The sequence below is a fragment of the Nicotiana attenuata genome, unplaced genomic scaffold (genome assembly GCF_001879085.1).
Source record: "Nicotiana attenuata strain UT unplaced genomic scaffold, NIATTr2, whole genome shotgun sequence".
Classification (NCBI taxonomy): Eukaryota; Viridiplantae; Streptophyta; class Magnoliopsida; order Solanales; family Solanaceae; genus Nicotiana; species Nicotiana attenuata.
In genome coordinates this window covers 301,925-320,137 of record NW_017670422.1, presented here as the reverse complement: position 1 = coordinate 320,137, position 18,213 = coordinate 301,925, and the positions used below count along the sequence as shown (strand labels likewise).

Below are 18,213 nucleotides of genomic sequence, written 5' to 3'. Positions count from 1 at the left end.
TATTAAGTCGTGACCTAGGGCCGCTAGGTGTTGTTCGACCTTGGTCGAACTTAACCTTTCATTAAGTTTTGACCGAGGGCCAGTAGGTGTTTGTTTGAGTTTGGTCGAACTTAACCTTTTATCAAGTTGTGGCTGAGGGCCATAGGTGTTTGTCCGAGCTTGGTCGAACTTAACCTTTTGTTAAGTTGTGGCCGAGGGCCGGTAGGTGTTGTTCGAGCTTGGCCAAACTTAACCTTTTATTAAGTTGTGGTCGAGGTCCCGTAGGTGTTTTTTCAAGCTTGATCAAATTTAACCTTTCATTAAGTTGCAGCCGAGGGCCTGTAGGTGTTGTTCGAGCTTGGTCAAACTAAACCTTTTGTTAGAGCAGTTTTCATGAGTATGAATTTCTTATTACTTTGGCGTCGTTGCTCTGATTACATAATTAGGATAAGGTTACAAATTTTGGGCATTGGTTGGGGTTCCAGTCTCAGTCCCAGTATATCTAGTCCCTTCATTGTTCAACTTGGAGAATCTTGAGGAGTCGGACAATGAAAAAGAAGTCAGTCCGTTCTTCGTATACTTCAACTCAAAGTGTTCCTCTTGTCTCCTCGTTAAAAACCTCCTTGAGAAAACCCTAATGGGACAAAACTCAAGTGAGGGAAAAAAGAGTACGACTCGAGGGACACTTCTTGTTTTCTAGAAGTTGAAGTATTTGAGGTGGCTGATATTTCAATTGTTTGGTAGTTGTTTTCCTTCCATTGTCTCTAGTTGGAATGAATCTTTGTTCACTTTTCCTGTAATTTTGTACGGCCCGTCCCAGTTGGTTCCTAATTTGCCTTCTCGTGGATCTCTGTTTGCTTGGGTTTTGGCTTTAAGCGGTCGGACCTTTGCCTTTTTGTTGTAGTACCGCTCCGTCTGTTATTTTTTGGCGACCATCCTTATGTACACCATGTTTCTTAGTTCTTCGACCTCATCGAGTTCTTGTCTACCATTCTCGTCGTTGTTGGTGTCGCTTTCATGGGAGCACCTCAGGCTGGGCTCTTCGACCTCGACTAGTATAACTGCTTCTGTTCCATAGACTAGGAAATAGGGTGTCTATCCAGTGATCGTCTGTGGGATTGTTATGTGCGCCCATAATACTTTTGGGAGTATTTTCGGCCACAATCCCTTAGCTTCTTCAAGTTTCTTCTTCATGATGTTTATATGGACTTATTGGAGGATTTTGCCTGCCTGTTGCCCACTGGGTATTAAGGAGTTGAAAGTATCCTCTTAATGTACCATTTCTCAAAGAATTTGATGGTTTTCTTTCCCATGAATTGGGCCCGTTGTTGTAACTTATCTCCTTGGGTAGGCCGAATCGATAGAGGATATTTTTCCATATGAAGACAATTACCTCTTGTTCGCACACTTGGGCAAATGCTCCTGCTTCCACCCATTAGAGAAATAGTTAGTTAAAACTAAAAGAAATCGTACATTACCTCGCCCCGGCGAGAGGTGACCCACTATGTCCATTCCCCACTAGATAAATGGCCATGGAGAGGTGACTGAATGAAGGTGTTCACCTGCTTGGTGAATTATTGGGGCGTATCTCTAACATTGCTCGCATTTGTTCACAAATTCTAAGGCGTCTTTCTTCATAGTGGGCCAGTAGTACCCGGCCAGTATGAGGCACCTAACGAGTGCTCAATCACCAGAATGAGCGCCGCACTGACCTTCATGGACTTCATCAATAATGCGCTGGCTTTGGTTCGGACCTAAACACTTCGCTGAAGGGCCGTCATATGGTCTCTTGTACAAGTCGTTATGAATGCTACTGTATCTGGCCACGTGTATCCTTAGTTTTTAGGCTTCCTTTTAGTCATTTGGGAGGGTGCCATCCTGCAAGTAGGTAATAATACAATTGCGTCAGTCCCAAGTCAAACTTACAGATTTTACCTCAATTTGGTCTAGTGACGAGTTGAGGAGATGGACTACGCTTTTATTCCCGATCGTGATGCTTCCGGTGGCTGCGGCCAATTTGGCGAGGCCATCTACTTCGATGTTCTGAGCTTGCGGGATTTGGTTGAGTTGGCATTCATCAAAATTAGGCAACAACTTACAGATCTCGGCTTGATATTTTTGCAACCTTTGTTCTTTGATTTGAAAAGTCCCTGTAACTTGATTAACCACGAGCTGAGAGTCACAACGGAGTTTCAATCGCTTTGCCCCGTACTTGGGTGCTAGCCTTAACCCTGTGATTATAGACTTATACTCGGCCTTATTATTAGTCATATATGAGCATCTTATGGACTGGCGAATTACTTTGCCGGTAGGGACCTCGAGCACGAGTCCCAGTCCGGATCCAGAAGAATTGGATGCACCGTCGGGGTACAGGACCCAGAGGCCTTGTGTTTGAAAAAAAGCCTGTGTGACTTCCTTCTCAGCCTCGAGCATTACTTTTGTGCTGAAGTCTGCGACAAAGTCGGCGAGAATTTGTGACTTTATTGCTGTTCGAGGCTGGTATGCGATGTCATGCTCACTTAGCTCGATGGCCCATTTGGCCAGCCTCCCCGACAGCTCGGGTTTATGTAAAATTCTTCTTAAAGGGAAAGTAGTGACGACCGAGATAAAGTGGCACTGGAAATATGGTCTAAGCTTTCGTGAAGTTACAACTAATGCCAGGGCCAATTTCTCAAGGTGTGGGTATCTCTTCTCGGCACTGACAATTGTTTTACCGATGTAATACATAGGAAATTGCGTACCTTTGCTTTCTGGAACCAGGACCGCACTTACTGTCACTTCGGAGACGGCGAGGTAGACAAAAAGGTGTTCCTCGGGCTCAGGCTTTGAGAGTAGAGGCGGTGATGACAGATACGCCTTGAGTTCTTGTAATGCTTGCACGGATTCGAACATCCACTCGAGGCTGTTATCCTTCTTGAGTATGATGAAAAAATCTCTGACATCTATCGAACGACCGCGAGATAAATCTCGATAGGGTGGCAATTCGACCAGTCAATTTTTGGACTTGTTTCTTAGTAGTCAGCTACTCGGGTATCCCGTCGATAGGCTTGATTTGATCTAGGTTGACCTCAATCCCTCGTTGTGATACTAAGAAACCCAAAATTTTCCCGAGGCTACGCCAAATGCGCATTTCTCAGGGTTTAGTTTCATCATATATCGTCTCAGTATGTCGAAGGCTTCATTCAAGTGGTCAATGTGGTCTTCTGCTCTTGCGGATTTAACCAGCATGTCATTGATATATACCTCCATGGTGTTCTCGAGTTGATCTCTGAACATTTTTGTGACCAATCTCTGATAGGTGGCTCCTGCGTTCTTCAGCCCAAATGACATGACCCTATATCAATATGTTCCTCTGTGGGTGATGAACATGGTTCTCTCTTGGTCATCTTCTTCCATGAGTATCTAGTTATAGCCTGATTATGCGTCTAGGAAACTTATTAGCTCGTGCCCAGCCGTCGTGTTAATGAGTTAGTCGATATGTGGCAACGTGAATGAATCCTTCGGGCATGCTTTGTTTAGGTTTATGAAGTCCATACACATCCTCCATTTCCTATTTTTCTTTTTGACCATTACCACGTTGGCTATTTATTTGGGGTACTTCGACTCCCTGTTGGAGCCATTTGCTAATAACTTTTCTACCTCCTCGTGGACGGCATCGTTAATGGTGGGGTTAACTTTCATCTGACCTGCCTTACCGAGGGACGGAAGGGGTCGACGTTCAATTTGTGTGTGGCTAATAAATATGAATTGAGACGAAAGCTTTATAAATCCCTTTGTAAAGATCCCGATCTTCCTAGTGATATGCGGGACAAACATCGTTATAAGTTGTCCAAGTTGCCAAGAAAGAGTTCCTTTGCACGAGTAAGAAACCAATGTATTTACACGGGTCGCCCTCGTTCTGTATATGATAAAAATTTCTCGTATCCTTTATCGATTCTATCAATCATTCCATTTTAGAATCAAGTCCCCCCTGAATAAGTAAGGCCCCGTGATTCCCCAAACCAGCTCCTGGCCTTACCCGACAGAACCGGCCGGGGGTATTCGGCATGGGCGGAGAGAGCATCTGAAGGGTTACTTCACATTTGGTGATCACACACCGACCCGGGCAATCACTAGCTACAATTGATGGAATTTTGATTGAAACTATTCATAAAAAAGCCGCCTGAAGCCCCACCCGCCTTTTCTATATCTTTTGAGCTTGTGGGTGGCAGTGAACTTGATGCTGTTGATGGAGGCGTTGTCACTGTCACCAATAATCATATTGATGGTACGAGCTGGTGAGGGTGGCTTCTGCGGGCCTTGCCATTTTCGACCCCTGGCGAAGCTGCTTCTTCCTTTGTCTCTCAACAGCTTTTTGAGGTGCCCTTGCTGCAACAAGTTCACTACCTCTTGCCTTAGGGTGATGCAATCTTCTATTTTGTGTTTGCGTTCCTGGTGAAATTCACAGAAGGTGTTGGATTTCCTAGTACTCGGATAGGACCTCATCTTTGGCGACCACTTCACCTTTGTTCCGAGTTTCTCTAAGGCGTAGACTATCTCTGTAGGCGAAACACGAAAACTGTGAGCAAATAACAAGGGGGTATACCTCTTTCGTTCCTGTGAGTCCCCATCCTCAACCTAGACGGACCATCATCATAGCGAAAGGAAGGAAGGGGGGGGGGGGGTAATGTAAGGCTGATGTTGTTCCCTGTTTGGCTGTGAGATTGGGTGATCGCTCTTCGTGTTATCTTTTTGCTCTTTCCAAGACTCGATTTGTACCGAGATGAGTCGTCAATTGGTCTATTGAGGTCGTCATCATCGGCTCGGACTTCGGCACAATAAGCATTATTTATTTCATCCCAAGTGGTTGGAGGGTACTTCATCAATTGGCTCAGCAGCTTTCTGGTCGCTCTTGAACCCTCTCTACTCAACCTATTCTGAAAGGCTGCGACTGCCATCCCTTCAGATACATTTGGTAAGGTCATTTGTACCCTGTTGAATCGGACGAGGAAGTCCCTCAGCCCCCCCTAAGGATCGCTTGATGGCGAAGATGTCATTTACTCTTATTTCGGCTCTCTTGGCCCCGGCATGCGCTGTCACAAACTTGTCCATTTATTCGAACATTTCTATGGAGCGGGCTGGTAGCTGGGGCCTGGGAGTACCATTTTAATGCCCCTCCAGTGAGGGTTTTGCCAAATTTCTTCAGCAAAATCGTTGGTGAGGTCATTGCCCATCACGGTTGTGGCATAATGAGTCACATAGTCTTTGGGGTCGGTTGTCCCGTCGTATACCCTGAGATACAATGGCATTTTGAAAGTCTTTGGTATGGCATGTGCGGCCGCTTCCTCGTTATATGGTTGCTCTAAGAACCTGCCAGCATCTCTTTTTGGCAGTAGCTTAGGGGCGCCCGGTATCTTGTCGACTCGTTCCTAATGTTCTTTCATTTGGTCTCTGAGCGTTTTATTCTCATTCTCCATTTCTTCCATTCTTTTTAAAACAGTGGCGAGGATGCCGTCACCTACACTGTTAGTGACATTGTGGGTTATACCTGGGGTTGGAGGATCTGGTTGATCACCTTGTTTGTCTCCTCTCTGCACCATGTGGGATCTCGTGGTTTCTATAGTCGTGCATGGAGCTTGTTTGTTGAGCATGCTTACTAAGGTATCAATTAGCCATGCTTCGAGGAGTGTTTTCATGGCAGGTGGCGTCCCTTTTCCTATAGACGAGGAAGCCCCTTTCCCATTTGTTTTCTGTGTTGCAGTGAGGGGGAGGCGACCTCTCACGCCCGGGGGAGGCAGTGGGTGTCACATCATCGCCCAATATTTTATAACTCTCGTTGGTAGCATTCATGACGTTGTTGTGGACGTCACCTGTCGCCCTAGTTCCGTTTCCTTGGTTACCTGCCATGAAAATTTCTATGCGTGCAGAGAAGGAGAAAAACTTTGTGGCTTGTTAGGTTAGAAATCACATGAGTTGTAGATCTAATGAAAACTAAAAGATTAGCTAAGAAATCCCCACAGAGAGCCAAACTGTTTGACCCAAAATTTAGATCTAAGTTTAAACAACTAGATTTTCTAATAAAATAAAGTTAATATTAGCCAATATTAATATCCAAAAGATTAATCGATTTTGTAGCAAGATAATACGGGTATTATCTAAGTAGCAGTAAATGGTGATAACACTGTTATATTCAATGATCCAAAAATGAAGGAGATAGCATTAAATAACAATAAATAGCAATGAATGACATTTAAGTAAATAAAAGCATGCGAGTCACCTGAAAATGGTGAGATTCTTTGGTATTTCTTCTGACAATGATGAATGATTGATGAGCCTTTGAATATTCAGATTTTCCTTGGATCGTGGGAGAAAAGTTAGACAAGGATCTCAAGAAAAAGGTATATTTTGTATGTGTATAATAAAGCAAGAATCTTCTGAGAATGTCAATATGTTGTCTTACAAATGAGTGTTCAATGTCCCCTATAACTATATCTATTTCTATTTATCAGGGGGACATATGCCACAAGACCCTAATAGCCGTTATTACTCTTTTTAAGAAGAGTGCTCGTACTCGATCTTGATCTCTGTTGACTCCTCGACTCGACCTTTCATCTCTTGTTAGATCACTTCGACCTTGAATATGCCTTTTGCTGAGGTCATACTGGTGACACGTTGCAACCAGAGGCGGACCTACGTTGTGGGTTGGGGGGTCACCGGACCCCGTTAACCTCGGCAAAAATCCTATATATATATATATATATATATATATATATATATATATATGTTATATATATTTGTACATATATATGGGACCCCTTAAATATTTTACTTGTGCTCCAAAGCTCAAAAAGGCTGATAGGAGAAACGGTTGTTTTGGGGACTTAAAGTCCCTCCTTTGCTGGAAGACCTGGGGTCGATGCCCTCCTCACCTTTTTCTCCTCCCTTTTAGTTTAGTTCTTTAAATGAATACAAATGAATTCATACTTAATAGCAAATTGCTTTACTTTTTACTTTTTTTTTGAATTCATTTATAGTTTAGTACTTATACATAATAGTCAACTTAATTAATTTTATTCTTTTCTAAATTCCTCAATTAAAATTAAAAGCCTCAATTTGCAATTTATCTTTCCACAAATAGAAAAATACAAATCCTTCTGCAACAACCTTCTTCAACAATCACTTCGAATCTGACTCGCACTGATAACTAAGAGTTTTAGACTCTTATTCAGTTCTTTGGCTATTAACATACTCTTAAGCTTGATTTCTTTAGTAAGTATGATAATTTAAAGTTTGAACGCCCTTTTGATCACTGACCCTTTTTTTATTACAAACTAAAAATTTAAAGTGTGAAACATGCTTAATGAAACACATTCCCTTCACATAGTACCCATTTTTGCGAAGAAATCTCTCTCTGTGTTTGGTGTTTTCTTTTTCTTTAGAACTTCTTTTTGTTTATACTTAGATGATAAGTCATCATAATCATTAAGTCTTTAAAGAGTTGCACGCCGCATTTTATCACTAGTGATTAGTGTACAATGGTGCCCCTGTCATGCTCAAATTCTGGGCCTGCCTCTGATTGCAACCCTTGAAGACCCTCCTAAAGTTGATATGATTTAAACATAATTAAGATAATTTTTTGCCTATACACCTCGTCCCGAAAATTGAAATAGGACTTCAAAGGCCCATCACAAAAGAAAATTTTAATTTATTACTTGTCCGTTTCAATTTATGTGAATGAGTTGAGAGTACGGGGTTAAAACACCTAATTGTTGGTGTGCATTTGAGTATAGATTCTTCAATTTTTTAAAATAAAATTCATATATTTAAAAAGTAATATAAAAAGTACCGTATAAATGAATATACTTAATAATTTAAAAATATTTTAAAAAGAATTAGAAAAATTACAGAAAGCGATATTTTTCTCAATTAGCTATGGATGCGATAACAACAATCTTTAAACTCGGGGGAGCAAATCATACCTTTGAGCAACAACAATTGAAGACACCTCAGCATTGGAAGCCCCAAATGCCAAATCCACTTTTGGCGGACCATTCAATCTTCTGAAGACACTCAATAATAAGTCTGCTTTCTTGTTTTCATCGACATCAAACTTTTCTTCACCCCCCCCAACTTTAAATCTCTCCTTCTTCCATTTCTAGCTCCCTCTCTCTTTCTCTCCGTCAAAGTAAATAGGTACTGATTAAGCTAATTACATCTTTAAAATTGCATGTTTTCTTCATTTCTTGGTTCGCATTGTGTTATTCTTTGTGGGTGTTGAATCAATGTTGAAAAGATTTGTTTTTTTTGTTTGGTCCTTTCAGTTCTTGGCAGGAATACAGGAATTAGATTACATTGATCAGGAAAATGGACTCTGCAGCCCTGACTAGCGTTTGTGGCAAATCTGCTCTTCGCTCCACTCCGGTTAGTTCATTCATATTACTATATGTAATGTTTGTTAATCCCTCTGATCCATTTCCATTTTATATAACACAACTCTTTGGTTCCATTCTAGAAAGATTGAAACCCCCTTTTTTTTCATTATACATATTTGGAATTGATATGACATGTTGAATACCACTAGATACTGAAAACACCTTTGGTATTTAATAATGAATTTTAAGTTTTGTACACCGACGGCGTAACGAATTTTTACACTATCAATTTAACTGGTATAGCAGGTTATCACTCTATTTTCCAGGTTACCATATTAGATTTGATACGAAGAGTTACCTATTGTTGTTGGACATTTTAATACACCGTTGATGCAAAGAACTTAAGCTCTTTAATAATAAGTAAATATCCTAAAGGTGCTTCTTTTTTCTTAAACTATTTGAACCATCATTATATAAAAAGAGAGGTAGGTCCGTAGGAAGTATTTGATTTTCACTTTGTTTCGATTCTTTTACGTCAGCACATTTGTTCTCTTTCTCTCAACATGTACTGGTTCTTTCCCACACTCTCAAGGTGAGAGTCACAGAGAGGGAATATTGTGGTGCATTTTGGCGGGTAGTTTCTGACTGACTTGAAATATATGCTGCTTTTCTGCTCCTTTCTGGTCTGCCTGTGATGATCTTGATGCTATAAATAACCTTAAACTTTGGATTCTTTCAAATTCTTGTCATGGTATTCACTAAGCTACATAATCTTTGGGTGCCATGTTTATTATAGGGTTTATTTCTGGGGAGAACGAATGGTATTAGGAGCTCGCAGTGTAGCTTTATGGCAGGAAACAAGATAAACTTTCCGCGGCAGAGAGCTCAAGCATATAGAGTTAGTACTAAATCTAGCAAACGTGGCGGTGCTCTTGCTGCAACATGTCGCGCCGAGAAGATTCTGGTGGCAAATCGAGGAGAGATTGCTGTTCGTGTGATTCGAACTGCCCATGAGATGGGAATTCCTTGTGTTGCTGTTTATTCGACCATAGACAAAGATGCCTTACATGTGAAGCTAGCTGATGAATCTGTTTGCATTGGTGAAGCACCAAGCAATCAATCGTAAGTTATCACAAACTTGCTGTTCTTATTGGACAAAACGAAGTTAAATTCCTTGTATTTTGTTATCTTCAGTTGATATTCGTTTCATAGTTTTCATCTCCAAGAATTATGACATTTACATCCCCATTTACCATGTACAGGTATTTAGTGATCCCAAATGTCTTATCTGCTGCTATCAGTCGTGGATGTACAATGTTGCATCCTGGATATGGTTTCCTTGCTGAGAATGCAGTATTTGTTGAGATGTGCAGAGAACATGGAATCAACTTTATTGGGCCAAATGTAAGTTCTTACACATATGCCATTATCTTATTACCTATATTAAACCTGTAGGCATCAGTAGGTAATCCATGCTATATTCAGCAGGAAATGCAGAAACATCATTTTGAAAGATTTTGTCTTAAAATTGCAGCCAGACAGTATTAGAGTCATGGGTGACAAATCCACTGCCAGAGATACAATGAAGAATGCTGGTGTTCCAACTGTGCCAGGAAGTGATGGACTATTACAGGTATCACTGTGTTAGTCTTTTGAGTCATTTACTGTCACTTGAACATACACATGCACATATGCATTTTTATATTTGTTTGTATCTCCGTTACTGTTTCATCGTTACTTATCAATAACTGGATAATCCCCATTGTAGAGCACTGAAGAAGGTGTAAGGCTTGCTGAGGAGATTGGTTACCCCGTGATGATTAAGGTAACTTTTTCAAAACTGAAGTAGCTTGAAACATCACATGCTCGGTGCTGTGAAATATCTACTTATTGCTGTCTTATATTTTCCTCTTACTTTAGTGACTATCAGTACACGCAAAACACTTGTCTTCAAATATTTTATGCATTTGGAGACTGATTAGCTTGTTGGGTCTGCTTTTGTTAGACTTATCTCTTCAAACACTTTTCTGCATTAAAAGACTAATTGTCTTGTTTGTTCTACACTCGTCAGCCTTGTCTCTTTACATAGTTTTGCTGCTTTTAGCCACTGAAGTAGTGTATGTCATGAAACTTCATTTCTTGCATTCTACTTCTAGTGGATGTTACTGTGCTAACAATGAGAGCTGTTCATTTAACACTTCATTATTTGGACTTGGTGGAGTAATTCTTAAATGATAATTTTGAATAAAAGATCAAGTTATCAACTTGACAGGTCTAGAACACTTAGTTGAGCAATTTCACTTTGCTTTCCAGCTAATCATTGCCATGTTACCTTCTGAATAGTAAGAGGTCTAGTATGGGGAATGGCCTCAAAGTTAGTCATATTCATGCTAACTCACCAATAGGCTAATAGGCTAAGATGTGTTGAAGTACAGTTAGTGTTTTGTGGTCTGAATTGGCAGTGAAAAGCCCAGAGTGACTTGATGGCTAGTTGAGAGAAAGAAGCTTAAACACAGGTTAGCCGTACGGCGATGAATTCATTATAGGCCCTTGTTCACACCACCCATAACCAGAGGGTGAAGGTAGAAAATTTATGCAATTAGGTTGTGATTGGAGAGAAAATGTAGTACGAGCGTAAGAAAAGGTACTACAAACAGACTTTTGTAAGTCTGACTCTGTTATCATTGGAAAAAATGTGAGTATCCAATCCAAAACCTTAAGGCAATGAATGAGATAGCCCAAGGCCTTTATCAACCCATTTGGATGCCCCTTATATAGCCGATATGATAGATTTTCGAACATAACTAATTGGGCAAACTTTTATATACTTAATTTTAAAGGTATATGCATAGAAAGAGGCGAAGTAAACTACACTCTTGAGAGGAACAATTTTCATAACTTGATTGCTCTTTTTGAAAAGTTTACTGGACTGCTTCACTATTGGATGTTATATTCAAATCCACGATTTGAGCCGAGGGTCTTTCAGAAACAGCCTCTCTACTCCTTCGGGGTAGGGGTAAGGTCTGCATACACACTATCCTCCCCAGACCCCACTAGTGGGATGTTACTGGGTGGTTGTTGTTGTTATTGATTCAAATCCACGATTGTTTTAATATGAAAGTTTACATAGTTGAATATCAGTACTGTGGTACAATGACATAAATCTGCTGCTGTATCTGGTTCTTATCAGCCTGCTTTGATTTAGTATTGCAATTCTTAATTTTGGTCAAGAATAACTTATTAAAAAACAATATTATGTTCAAGAATATAATAAAGGGAAACAAATGAAAGGACGTTTGATGCATAATTAAGGAAGCTATTGGCTCGGAATGAAGTGACATGGGTTGTTGAGTGCCTGAAAGAGTTATCACTGAACTTGTGAAGCCTTTATTGTTTTGAAGGCAACAGCTGGTGGTGGTGGACGTGGAATGCGTCTTGCTAAAGAACCTGACGAGTTTGTAAAATTATTACAGGTACTTCTCTTTGCATCATATGTCGATCTTTAAGTTTCAAAACATAGTAGGTGAAGGTTAAGTCTTTTGCTTTTGACTTACAAGTGTAGACTTCTTTAGACTTTGGAGATTCATCCAGTGAGATTTTGGAATTCTTACATAGATGAAAGTTGTATTCCCTATTCCTTGTTGTCAGCGAAACTGATGTGGCTGTTGCATAGCCACTTTTGCCTCTTCCTGCACTTTCTATGTTCAGATTTTACTATATAGTACATGAGCATTTGATAATATCTTGTATCAGCCGTGCATCCTGAACTTTCATAGTATGTCTATGCATGTGACTGGAAACTCTTTCTACATAAGCTGTGATTTGCATAGCATTTTTCTTCTAGATAGTTTCTAATCTTCCTTTTCTATGAATCATACATAATCTAGCAAACTCACCAACCTTATCATGAAGCAATTTAAGCCAGAGTTCTGAGTTTTATCTTATACTTGCTCTTTTTTCACTTTCAGCAAGCTAAAAGTGAAGCAGCTGCTGCATTTGGAAATGATGGCGTTTATCTGGAGAAGTACGTCCAAAATCCTAGGCACATTGAATTTCAGGTATTTTTACGCCTTACTTCATTAACCAAAAGAATTTTCTAACTCAGGAGAGAAAGAATTTGATGCCATAGAGATTGAATTACATGAGTTCTTGGGAAGAACTGGAATGCATATATCTAAAATAAATAAACCCCTGTTTTGGAAAGAAATGGAATACATGAATCGAGTTACTGACAACTCATAGATGTTGGACATTACGTCTTACAACTGCTCATGAGCTGTTATCTCAGGCTTTATACACACATAAAGGTCTAAGTTATGGATCTTCCTATACCGGGACTTGAAGTTCCGATATATATTTGACAAAAAATCTTGGACAAAAAAACACCTTGCTATTGGTGTAACCATCACGAACAACTGCTACAATACACACATGTACGCTATATATGTTTGAAACATAACGTTTAAAAGTTGCCATCTAGTGGTGAATTTTCGGGCAATGAGATGCACAATCAGGTCACTATCAGTGTTCTTTTTGTATCTGATTTAGTGGTAGGTGCTAGACATGATGACATTTGACAAATATTGACTATTGATGAATCTTGCTGATACTTAAGGTAATGAAGGAACATATACAAGAGTTGTACATGAAAATGATTCTTGTTTTAAAGCTTTATCATGTGTCTTGGGAACAGAAGGAAAAGGGTCTATGTCATTAACAATCTGTTGGGACGTGTCATGGTTTTATGTATTGATATTAAGAGCTCCAGGAGCAAATCGGTTTGTGGAAGAGGGAATAAACAAACTTGTTCTGGTTCTTGATCCCTTTCTACTCCTCTTCCTTTACTTTCGGCTAGCCTGAGATCCTTGTTCTGTTTTATCTGTAATTCAATTTGCAGATTTGAGTTTTCTGTATAGTGAATTTGGTGAGGAACTTGGTTGCATCTTTTGCCCTTAGCATCTACATGTGTGATAAATGTTAAATAGATCACCATTAGAAAGTGCACTTTCTTTCTGAAGTATCATCTTTAATCAATCTCATCCAGAAAATTATGTTATCCTGGTTTAATGCTTGAATGTATTGTCTGCTTATAGGTGGTACTCATTGTTAGTTTTACCGTATGGACATTGTATTATGCAGTTAATATTCTTTAAAATATATGATTTAATATATGCTGATTCACAGCTTCATGCTATATGCAGGTTTTGGCGGACAAGTATGGTAATGTTGTTCACTTTGGAGAGCGTGATTGCAGTATTCAGGTAGGTACAATGTTATAGAAATATCTATTTTTTGTATTTGACATATATTGTGATTTTGCATGATCAGAAGTTCTTCCATATTGTAATTTCTGTTACATTGACAATGTGTCATTTTGTTGTCAAACATGGTTGGTTGAATGGTCAGACACTCTTGTCTTTATTCATAACTTGTTTAATTTTAGGGAATTCATTACAATGGTAAGCTATCTTCTTAAGTATTTTTGTTAGGTCAAGTGGCATAAAAGGGTCCACCTACAAACTGAGCACCGTTGAAATGTCTTCTTTTTTCAGAGAAGGAACCAGAAGTTGCTGGAGGAAGCACCTTCCCCTGCATTAACACCAGAGCTAAGGAACGCCATGGGTGACGCAGCTGTTGCGGCAGCAGCATCCATAGGTTACATTGGTGTTGGTACCGTGGAGTTCCTATTGGATGAGAGAGGGTCCTTTTACTTCATGGAAATGAACACTCGTATTCAGGTGAAAGAAGCTCTGTTCAGGATTTAGGCTTTGCAGATAGTTTCAAGTTCAATGACTGTAATCTGTCTTTTTCTTTTAATATTATTTTAGCAAATAATGTAATATGTCAATTTGCTGAATATCTAGGTAGAGCATCCAGTGACAGAAATGATATCCTCTGTTGATCTGATAGAGGAACAGATCCGTGTGGCTATGGGAGAAAAGCTCCGATACAAGCAGGTAACACAGAACGGTCAATTTTTCTTGAAATTGATTTCTGTTTAGGAAATGAAATAATGAATTACTATCAAAAGAAAAAGATCAAAAAATCACCTTTGGACTTGCACATTATCAAAATGAGCATTCAAAATTCTGTATTGCTTGAAGTAAGTGATTCCACCATTTGATGGTTGAATTCTTAGTAAATTGGGTGTATGAAAGTAACTTTGCGATGTATAAAAGGGGTCCTTTTTATTGCTTTATATTTTATAACGTTGATAAAGAAATGGAGAAGAAAGGATAATTGTTTTCTTGTAGAGGTGATATCTTTAAGAGTGCCAAAAACAGAATTAAGATTAATTCTTTCCTTTTGTTTATATTTGTTTTCTTGTTTACAGGAGGATATTGTGCTTAGAGGACATTCAATTGAATGCCGTATAAATGCAGAAGATGCTTTCAAAAATTTCAGACCCGGCCCAGGTATTATTGAAGTTTCTGTCTAGAATAATATTTGCATTTATGTCATGTCTAATGACCTTCAATGTTAACTCTCTCGAATTATTTATTTGCAAGTTAAAGTTGAATCATACTTCATTCTGCTACCAATCAGTCTATGCAAGCAAATCACATTACATTTTAAGTATGGCGTACATTACATTAAAAGAATCCTAAGATGTTTTGGCAATATTGATTACTGTATGTGAATGCTGCCAGAGATAAATCCGCTAATGCTATAGCAATACAGACATAATTAATGTCTTCTCTATTAAATTTCTGTTAGTGTAGAGGCTCTAGGTAGTTGGATGACTTCCTGATTTCTGTTACGAGTGTTCCTTACCCACTATGGTGGACTTTACCCCGATTTAACCATTTCAAGAAAAGGTGCTGTTAAATTCTTGTATTCTTGAAATTTACATTGAGAACTGTCTGCATTAGAGCGGTGCTTATGAAAATAACATTTATAACTTCTATGGCTGTATAATGCACTTTGTTGAATATGCTCTTTATGTTTTACTTGGTGGAAGCCAGATACCGAAGCAGAATAGACGTTACTTTTGCATTTAACTGATATGTCTGGAAATTGAAGCTTGTTTTCTTCATGAATAGGGAGAATCACTGCATATTTGCCAGCTGGAGGTCCATTTGTGCGTATGGATAGCCACGTTTATCCTGACTATGTGGTTCCACCTAGCTACGATTCCCTGCTAGGAAAGGTGGATTTCTTCTCCTTTTCTATCCCATTTTCCAAGGACCCTCTATTGCATTGTTTTTGGGACATGTTCTGTGGAACAGTGGGGAGGTCACTGATCTCTTCTTAAATCGATGATGTTAATGCTTTTCCCATTTCCAACTGTCCAAGTACAACTGTCACAAAATTAAGCAGAGACCATAGAAGTTGGGACAGATGTTTCCTTTTCTTAGACAACAAAATGAAGGTTTAAAACTAGAAGCAAATTGGTAGAATAGAAAATTTTATGCAAATATGTGTTTTTCATGTTAGATTTATCACCAAATAAGTTTTTGGCTTAGAAAATATGCAAATTCAAAGTGCAGGCTGGTATGGCTCTTATAAGACAGAATAGATAAACTTTCGAGACTGCAGATTTTGTTATTTTGGTGACTAGCATATATAAACATAAACCAGTATTCAGTAATGCCTAACAGGTCGTGTAACTAATATACATTCCTTTGTGGAGGGTGCAAAGTGGGCATGATTTCTCGTATCAATGATCTTTATTTGAAGTTAAAACACAGCTCTCAAAAGCTGATTTTTATCTTTATTGCATCTTGTTCTACTATTTTCTTTCTATTAATTAACATATCTTCTTTTTCCTAAAAAAATTAAAAAAAATTGCAGCTCATCGTATGGGCTCCAACACGCGAGAGGGCTATTGAACGCATGAAAAGAGCACTTAATGACACAATAATTACTGGTAAGACCAACCTTCTATGGTTTTCCTGAATTTTATGAGTTATAATCCCTAGACTAATTTATAATCCCTAGACTAATTTATCCCACCTTAGAGGTGGGATAAAATTATACTCCTACCAAGTTTGATGGTATAAGGTGGGATAAAACGGGACTAAGTTTATACTATGTTTGGTTAACGGTATAAATTTAGTACCACACTTTATCCCACCTTATCTTCCTTATCCCGCGTACCAAACGACCCCAAAAGGATGAAGATGAACAGTATGTGGTATCAACCAAAAACCGGTGGATGGGAGCTTAAAAGAATTACTCTATCAGGAACCTTACATTGGTCAAGTTCAAGTATTCTGTGGTTGTACGCACACCAGCTCATTTCTGTCCTCTGTGAAACCTTCATAATTTAGATCCTCATCACCTGTCGTTTATTTCGTCCTTTTGCTTTGTGGTCAATCTTCTTTTGATTCATGTTCTCTCAAAAGTCGACTAATAGGTGCTACAGGCAAGGACTTAGGCATTTCTATAGGATGTTAATACCGCTATATTGCATGTAGCGGGCGGAATTTGTTTACAGAAGTCTCATTTACCTTATGATATATGTATACCTGTTCTGTCTAAGTTTTGCATTTGCTTTTCGACAGGAGTTCCTACCACAATAGAATATCATAAGCTCATCCTCGATATTGAGGTAGGTGGACTACCATGCTTTTCATGTATGTTTACTTAGGAGATCTTGAAGAAACTAAATTTGTTTGTGTCTGTTGCTTAACAGGACTTTAAGAATGGAAAAGTAGATACCGCTTTTATTCCAAAGCATGAAGAAGAATTAGCTCCGGTAAGTAGTGGAACTGACATCTTCAAGTCTTTAACCTACAACATAACCATCTTCATCGTCCTTTTTAACTGCTATTGCTTACTTGCAACTTGTAATGTACAAACATGAAAAGATTAGATAAAACATCACTTAGAAATTTGGTAGAGGCTCTTGTAACCCTAAATCCTAATGCTAAAAAGGAGCAACTTATCTTTTATCTCTTTTAGAGAGAGAAAAATAATCTCATTATGATGATTCTTATACATATAAAAGTTTTTTGAAGAATACTTGATAGTCAAACTTTAAAAACTACAACAGCTTTTGACCTGAGATTTTGGTCTAAGGTAAAGAATTGGATAGGCCAGCACATCCTAGATAGCAATTCTATGTTTATGTGGTATGCATTTGCTTATTTCAGTATTTCCCCTTTGCTATCATTGCCAATACATGGGCAACTATATACTCAAATTATTCTTGAAAGCAACATTGAAGCTGTAAAGTTTCATTATTTTGCTAGTATAAGTTGATATTTTAACTTTGTAATTGCAGCCCCAGCAAATGGTTCCAGCAGCTACCAAGGAGATTGTCAATGCTAGTGCTTAAATCTTCCTCTTCTTTTTTGTTTTTGTTTTCTTTGATATTTTTCCTTTAATAGCGAAAGCAGATTGCTCCCATTGGATCTTGAGGTGACTGCAGTTCTGGATATAACATTCATCTCTTTGATCTTAGCTTGAATGTATTTTTAGATACACTAGACTGAATGGAATTCTTTTTTTGCTATATGATGCTCAATCGAATCTGTGTTAAATGGCCATCGTTTTTGCTAGGAAGTGCTTTACCTTCCGTAGTCCATTTATTAGATGCGATGCGAATCTTCTATCCATATATATATTAAAGCAAGAAAGTTGCCATATATAATTGACATTATAGTTAAGCCAAGTGGCAAGCTAATAAATGTCAATACTATATGGTAACTTTATTCTATATTTGACTATTTTAGTTAAAATACAAATATAATATAATATAATATATATATATATATATATATACACGGAATTTGAATTAAAAGATAATTTTGAAGTTATAGATAAAGTACTAAAATTCGAATTTAAATTAAAAATAAAATTTATCTTTTTTATCATGTTATCATACTTAATTCGGTTAATGATCATATGCAATCATGTTAGAAATTTTTGTTATTTT

At 38.4% G+C, this 18,213-nt stretch overlaps 1 protein-coding gene across 1 annotated transcript; it reads left to right on the top strand.

Annotated features, from left to right (window-relative positions):
- The first annotated feature begins 7,938 nt into the window (after positions 1–7,938).
- LOC109239208 (biotin carboxylase 1, chloroplastic) lies at positions 7,939–17,824 on the top strand. The gene is made up of 17 exons (XM_019405735.1): positions 7,939–8,151; positions 8,280–8,379; positions 9,127–9,452; positions 9,593–9,734; positions 9,865–9,963; positions 10,099–10,155; positions 11,732–11,803; positions 12,299–12,388; positions 13,532–13,591; positions 13,883–14,068; positions 14,195–14,287; positions 14,665–14,746; positions 15,374–15,480; positions 16,125–16,200; positions 16,838–16,884; positions 16,969–17,031; positions 17,560–17,824. The coding sequence occupies exons 2-17, from the start codon at positions 8,323–8,325 to the stop codon at positions 17,611–17,613; spliced, it is 1,611 nt and encodes a 536-aa protein (XP_019261280.1). The 5' UTR covers positions 7,939–8,151; positions 8,280–8,322; the 3' UTR covers positions 17,614–17,824.
- Positions 17,825–18,213: the final 389 nt, after the last annotated feature.